The sequence below is a fragment of the Cannabis sativa genome, chromosome 1, assembly GCF_029168945.1.
Source record: "Cannabis sativa cultivar Pink pepper isolate KNU-18-1 chromosome 1, ASM2916894v1, whole genome shotgun sequence".
Lineage (NCBI taxonomy): Eukaryota > Viridiplantae > Streptophyta > Magnoliopsida > Rosales > Cannabaceae > Cannabis > Cannabis sativa.
This window is the reverse complement of record NC_083601.1, coordinates 11,077,146-11,084,639: the sequence shown is the minus strand read 5'-3', so window position 1 is coordinate 11,084,639 and position 7,494 is coordinate 11,077,146. Positions and strand designations below refer to the sequence as shown.

At 31.9% G+C, this 7,494-nt stretch overlaps 1 protein-coding gene across 3 annotated transcripts; it reads right to left on the bottom strand.

Annotated features, from left to right (window-relative positions):
* Positions 1-352: 352 nt before the first annotated feature.
* Positions 353-5,526, bottom strand: LOC115706427 (uncharacterized). 3 transcript variants are annotated; one of them, XM_061103802.1, is made up of 7 exons: positions 5,311-5,526; positions 2,256-2,538; positions 1,813-2,172; positions 1,483-1,730; positions 1,187-1,414; positions 919-1,113; positions 353-837 (listed from the first exon to the last, which is right to left on the bottom strand). In XM_061103802.1, exons 3-7 carry the CDS (start codon positions 2,159-2,161, stop codon positions 487-489), a joined length of 1,371 nt encoding a protein of 456 aa, XP_060959785.1. In that variant the 5' UTR covers positions 2,162-2,172; positions 2,256-2,538; positions 5,311-5,526; the 3' UTR covers positions 353-486. The 3 variants fall into 3 exon arrangements, with proteins under 3 accessions (XP_060959785.1, XP_060959782.1, XP_030489938.2); XM_061103799.1 differs by having other exon boundaries at positions 2,256-2,355; XM_030634078.2 differs by lacking the exon at positions 2,256-2,538.
* Positions 5,527-7,494: the final 1,968 nt, after the last annotated feature.

Here is a 7,494-nt window from a genome sequence, read left to right as displayed (position 1 = left end):
TATTTGATTGGAAAGAAATTGGGGCCTTGTAGTTCCAAAAGGTCAAAACCATTCAAAATGCTATTCACTGTACAAAGCAAGTAAATTGTAAGTAGTCTTTACATCATTGAAAAACATAGGTAAGATTGGTGGGAAAAGTTTAGTAAGAGAAAGGGAGAGATTTAATTTGTTGAGGGTGTAATTCTCATTTTGAAATGAAATTCTACTGACTTATTTACCAAAAAAAAAAAAAGCTGCTGGCTGCCACCTGTCTCTCGAACACTAACAAACCAAAACTTAATTAACAAATTGACTTATAATTTTTTTCCAAAAAAAAAAAGAAAAACTTGACTCTTTTATAATAGGTAAGACAAGGTAAAAAAAAGAACATAGGATAATAAAATGTTCAACGCTAAAACACTTCATCAGTATTAAAATATTTCATAAAGATCATTACTTAATAAGCTAATACATATAGTTTCAAAAAAAAAACCTAATATATATAAACTAACAATTTGCATCTGAATCTGAATCTTCATCTTCATCTGTTGGAGGTGGTGGCACTAGATTGTAATGACGGAGTATGTCCAAAACCACATTAAGTTGTTTGGTAGTAGAATCAAGACGGCTATTTGCATCATTAAGACGAGAAGTTGTATCATTAAGTCGTTCAAGTAATTCTTCATTGGTCACTTGATTACTCACAATATTTTCATGATCTGAAGTACAAGTTGTAACAGTAGAAGATCGTCCCCATCCTCGCAAGTATACTGAATGACGTCCAAGTACACGCTCCATAATCTTTTTATCAGACATGTCTTCCGGAAGGTGTTGAGCCCTTAACTCCATCATTTCATTCTAATAATATATTTAATTAACTATAAGCAAAAATTTATAATAACCATAAAAGTTTTTGAAATAAGAAATTAAATTACTTACATATAGTAGCTCGAGATCTGATCCAGTCCATCCCTTTTCTGCATCATAATGCTTTAGACGCCATGTCTCAATTTGACCGGTAGAAGAATTTAACACCATTCCACGTCGAATGTGATGTCGCGCTGTAGAAACTGAACCATTTTTTGACACCCATTTCCTCTTAGATCTATTAGTAGTATTCTTTATTGCCCTTTCCTGATGAAAAAAAACCAAACAAAATATTTTAGTGAAGTTATATACATATATATAATATTATAATAAAAATTACCTTAAATTCAAGAGAACACCAACGATCACACAAAATATTCCAATCTTCTTGTTGATCCTCCTTTAAGTCAGGATGTCGTTTGCTCTTGGCCATCTCAACATCATTTTCTCCTCCAATTCTTTTGAAGTATAAGTGTAACTTGTACTTGTGACCCTTCCAAGCTTTTCTCATTTGATCATCAATACATTTTTTTGTAGTCTCATCACTCAAGTTGATGTCAAAATATTTCTATAAAATAAAATAATATTAATTACAAATATTATAAATATATAGGTAAACAATATGAAATGACTTACCAAAAGATGGTGTCGTAACGGAGCTCTCACTTCTTCTGGTACCATTCTCCACTCTTTATAATGAAATGTACCATGATTTCGAATAATGAATCCAATCTCATTATTAAATTTCTCAGCATTAGTACATATTGGTTGACGACACTCCGCATCAAAAATCACAGATAACTTTCCAGACGATGATGCCTTAGCTATACTTGCAGTTGTCATGCCACGAGTAGCCCCACGTGTCTTAAATGAAGATCTTTGTCCTACAATGCAACATAATCTTGATCATAAAATAAATAGAAATAGAAATTTAATATAAATTAATATGAAAGACAATAGATTTACCAGATGGAGTTTGGTAAGATGGATCATCTTCAGTATCATTACTCTGTACATTTACTTGTTCACTGCGTACATGGGTCATCACATTGATTTGTTCACTCTGCACAGGAGAGTGTGCGGAGGGTTCAGACTGCGTGGAGGGATGAGGGTGTTCACTCTCTACATTAATTTGTGCAGTGGTTCTACGTTGTTGACTTTTTACCATAGATCGAGTGGTGCGACCAACTTGTTGATTCTGTAAAGTTGATCGAGTAGTGCGAACAACTTGTGCAGGTGGAGCAGGAGGATCAATGACTGGTACAATTTGTTGACTCCGAGCAGTAGATCGAGTGGTGCGACGACCACGTGCCATAATAAAAGATTCTTTGAAATAAACAAAAAATACAAAATCATTCAATGAAATATATAATAATTAAAAGAATATTAAGAAATGTTAAGAAACTAACTAGGAAATATGAATCTACATCCTTATCAAATTCTGTTTTTGTAGCACTTCTGATGTCATCATCACTTGAGCCAATATATTTCCATCATCAAAATCTTCATCTAAGACAGCTTTCTCATTAACATAGTGATTTTGGTACTTTAAAAGTACATCAAAGAGTTACAGAATGAACATCTAATCAACTGAAGATGAACTTTCAATGAAATCCTCAGTTCGTCAACAATTTCAGGAATATCAATAGAATCGTGATTTACTTGTTGAACAATCCTCCAATTTGAATCACTCTTCATATCATGCAAATAGAAAACTTGTGCTTGAGTTGCCAAAATAAATGGTTCCTTAGAATACTAATAAGTGGCCAAAATACAAGCATGTATTGTAATTTCTTAACCACGCATCAACAACAAGGTGAAAACGTCATCCCATTAAAGTGAAATCATTAATAGCAAAAGCATATTCTGCTCAAATTTTAACTGGTATATTTAACAAAATGGTGTCCCTCCATATTGAACATTAATTAGTTAGTCTTCAAAACAACTCTATAAAGTTTAAATTTTATGAAACATACTTTAGCTTTAAGAAATATATTAGGGTTTATGCTAAGATTTAGGATTTTAAAGACTAATTAATTAGTCTAAAGGAGCATTACTAAGTTTGAATTTATGAAACATATTCCTAAACCTTTTTCTTTTTTTTCTTTCCTTTTTTGCTAAAAGGTATTCCTAAGGTTTGTAGTCTCAAATTTTAGGAATGAAGGATTAGTATTTAATTGGCTTTGTAGAAATTACACATTTTATTAGATTTTATAGAATATGCCCAAAATTATGCCTTTTTTTCAAAACAAAAATTAAAAATATACAAAAACAGTTTAAGGTAATCAATTTACCTTATACGGTTTTCATCACACTTTTAATTTTTTTTTCATAAAATAACTTTTTTAAAAGAAAAAAAATATATATTTTTGTGAATTTTTTAGCATAAAAATGAAAATTTCCATTAGGATTTTAAGATTTATGGGCTTTAACAAACTTTGGTAAATTTTAGGGGTTTTGGGATTATGGGCTTTCTATAATATTGAAGTTCAAACTGATTAATACTATGTTCTCCTCTCCACTGCTATGTTCTTCTCCTCTCCATCCACATAAGCACTGAACTGTGATAATTAGCTAGTTAAAGAACTGTACAAACTAGGAAAGGACAAAATAAAGACTTGTGTTGTGCTTGGGAAAAGAATGTTTCATCATCATGGTCCAACACAACTTTGCAAGGTTGATACAGCTGGCTGCATGCAATTCTATCAAAAAGTGAAACTCACTAACAATATATATCTTACCTATTGGCTATAAAACGGTAAGAGTTGAGTTAGGATCTCACAATGACTAAGTATGAGATTTGTTCTTGTGGTTTAACAGATTTTTCAATTTTTCCGTTTTATTTAACAATTTTATAAGAAAAATGTCAGTACTTACCTACTAAAAAGACATGTCCCAAATATAACAATGCAAATATTTGAAAAGGTGTCACAGATTATTCTCTTTGTCTAGATTATCAATTGTTGCTTCCTTTCAATTGTTTGATTAAATTTCCCTCCAAATAATATATATTTTTTCCCTCCAAATACTAAATTTTTTCCCTCCATAATATTTTACCTACCCATTTTCATTAGTAGCAAAGCATAAATCTGAGATAACTTTTACAACTTTCACCAACCAATAATTCGTATAATTAATATTGGTAGAAAAAACTTCTTTTCTTACCAATAAAAAATTGTAGGTAGCAAATAGGTAGATAAAAGCAAAATTTGTTTGTAGCGAATATCCTAGAGCAAAGAATGGCATATTTATCCAATATAAAACAATAACCTTGCACAACAATAGTAGCTTATTACATGCTAGTATTACCAAGTAGAAGTGAGAGACATAAGCTTCTATTTTTCATAACTTATTAAGAACTAAACATCTAAATATCAAGCACTCACTGACAACCATGATAGAGAATAGCATATTTAATTGCATTACAAGCAGATCCAAATACCTCAATCCATGACCCACTATGAATACCTACCAATCATAAACCACAGACTTCCAAACTTGCAAACTCTTCTCAATGTGTGACGAATATCTAGATTGTTTAAATAGGCATAATCAATTGTGATTACAAAAAACCTCTCAACACCCCACTGTTTTAAGCAAGCCTCAAAGCCATATTGTCTTCCTATTGTGATTGGGAATTTGATAAAAATTCAAAATCCTCCTGCAATAGTTATTCAATATCGAGAAAGCGTGTAGTCAACACTATATGACAAGCAATTAAAATGAGTCATTGGTCAAGGAGACTATTTGTGAACTTAAAAAAAAATCAAAAACTCATTTTTTTTCCCCTCTTAATGGTAAAGATTCGTGATATCTCTAGCTAGTGCTGTGCATTGCATGATAGAGAGGATCAAACTTAGGGCATGCAACACTAAAAAAATAATTCAAAACCCTCTTGTTTCAAAAACCTAAATGACAATCATATTTGCACATGGCAAGCAAACCTAACTAAACCTCCACCACTACATGATTCATAACTCCAGCCCTTTTAGCCAATTAACTGCCACCAACTTCATAAGAAAAACACAAACTTTAGCATTTTATCCTTCAATCTAAATGGGTATTTCGTACCTTGGTTGTACAAATGATTCCGTAGTGTACTAATCCAACTTCTCCAACAAGTACTAGCGTATTTTCACAGTAATTTCAAAAAGCCCTAAGGTCAATTTGTTTCCATAGGGTACTAGTCCCAAACTCCAGAATGTTCACTAGTTTTTGTTTTCTGCAATCTTTGGATTTGACAATCAATGGGGTTAGAACCACAAGTAGAATTAAATATAATGGTCAAATGGGAGGGAGTTTTCATAGATGAAACTAACTACTATGCTGCGTCTTAAGGAAACACAAATCAAAAAAATATCAAGAATCCTGAGAGCATAACATCACACGGCATACATTATAACCCTCGTATAAGCATATGAGAGATTACATAATCTCCATAGATCAAAGCAAAGATAAATGTACCTCGAACAGAAGAGAATGGTGAGACCAAGCGCCCCAGCGAGACTACCAGACCGAAACGTGAACAAAATTCTGAAAGCCTGGAAGGTCCTAGACCATCAATCAGAGCCGTAGGCGCGGCGACACGGCGGTCGAAGGACTCAGGCAAAGGAAAAGAGTGGGAAAAAAGCCCTAGAAATTAGAAAGGCATTTCTAAAATTATGTAAATAAAATGAAAAACAAAACAAAAATAATAAATAAATAGATTTGTAGTGTACGCATCACTAATTATTTATTACATTTACCTACCTATTTTCATTTCTTGTAAGCCTACATTTATATACTTCCTACCAATAATTTGTACTACTAAATTTTGATACAAAATTCACCTTTACCTACTGATAATAATTAATGAAAACCCAAATAGCAAAGAAGATGTATCTGTTGTTATATTATTTATTTATAATATAGATTATCTGAGTGTTACAAATTGATAAAAAGAAAATTGTTCTATATAGTTTATTGTGGTCAAAATGTAACACATGAAGAGTGTACAAATTTGTAACATTTGTAACTCTCTTTAGTTGATCACAAATCAAATGTAATAAAAAAAGTTATTACACAAAATAGTTATAGGATTCAAATGCAAAGCTATGATTATATACTTGTTAGGAATTTAATTAATGCACATTTATATGAGAGAAGTGAGTTGAATTGGAACTAATTTGGTCGAATGGGAGTTACGAAAGATAAAAACTAGTAACCTGTAAAATGTGGTGACATGTCACCTGTAGGTGCACTGTGAGAAAATGTATGAAATATTTTGGTGCTCGATTTCAATCTTTGTGTAACCACTAAATCTTCTTTTTTTTAGTCTAATTTACGCTTATTAATGTGCTTATAACAGTAATAAGATGTTATAGATATTTGAACCTCAAGTATAATCACCTAAACACTATAATTAGTGGTTTAAAATGATGCTCATGTGGACACTAGCTTCCATCAGCAAATTATTTTACTAAAAAATCTAAAGGCTTGATAATTCTCAAAACTATTTCTTAGAGAGTTCTTTTAGTGCTTAAAGATATTGAAAATAAGCTTTTAGACAAATGTGATATATCTTGTTCAAGTTATGGTGATACTCACTTATCTATACTCAAGGTTGTGAGCGAGTGATCATATTCTTCTTCATGTTCTTACTTATAATATATATTACATTATGGACTTGTTTGGTACACCATGTTGTATTGTACTGTATAGCATTGTGTTAGATTATTTTAGTATTATTTAGTATAGCACTGTATTTTGTATCGACTTATATTTATAGATTGTGTGAAGTTATACTATATTTACCATAAACTCGACCTCAATCCTGACCCCGGCCTTGGACCATGACCCCAAATTCGGAGTTGGGGTCCTAGGTAGGGTTCAAGGTCGGGGTTTGAGGCCGAAGCTGGATCCAGGTCTGCGTTGAGGTCCAGATGTTAGTTTTGTGGTACTAAATTAGGTATGCATCAGAAGCATTTTAATATGATTATCTTCGTACCACACTCTAGAATCCTCCATATGTATAAATATTAAATTAGGAAACAAAAAGATGAACAAGAATGTTACCTCTTGATGATTTATCAATTATCCTTGCAATCTTTTCAAAGGTCCTATCCAAGGAACGGTATGTGTAAAGCCCGCTTAGTTAATTTGGAAATTAGCAGTTATTTATGTTAATCAGGAAATTATTTATAGCTATTTAAATAATTTATCATTGTTATTTATGGAATTCAGATATGCATAATTATGTCATCAGCAGTTTTTATATTTCGCATTTCCGGTGTCCAGTATTTTGGAACTCGGCGTTTGGCTCAGTAGAAATCACAACTTAGTATGTTAGTATTTTGGGGACGGGTTTTAGACATTGGGAATGTCGGGAATGGCCGGGAATTTAGAATGTCCCAAAAATACCCCTTTAGTATGATTTTAGTGATTTTATGGTGGAGGGGCAAAATGGTCTTTTTGCCCCATTAGTGTTTTGTCTTATGTGACCTTTTGAATTGGAAAATAAATAATTAATTAAGTGTTTCCTTGGCTGAAATAAATGAAAAAAATATGATTTATATTCCCTTTTCTTAAGCATTTTACACTTAGTCTATTTTGAAAGAAAAATTCCAAAAAACTCACACACACAAACACTCTCTCTTTCGGCCAAGCTTT

Coding starts and splice junctions, on each gene's coding strand:
- LOC115706427 (XM_061103802.1), bottom strand. CDS start 2,161: ATGGCACGTGGTCGTCGCACCACTCGATCTACTGCTCGGAGTCAACAA. Junction 1,731..1,812: donor ATCTTACCAAACTCCATCTG/GTAAATCTATTG, acceptor GTTGCATTGTAG/GACAAAGATCTTCATTTAAG. Junction 1,415..1,482: donor CGTTACGACACCATCTTTTG/GTAAGTCATTTC, acceptor TTTATTTTATAG/AAATATTTTGACATCAACTT.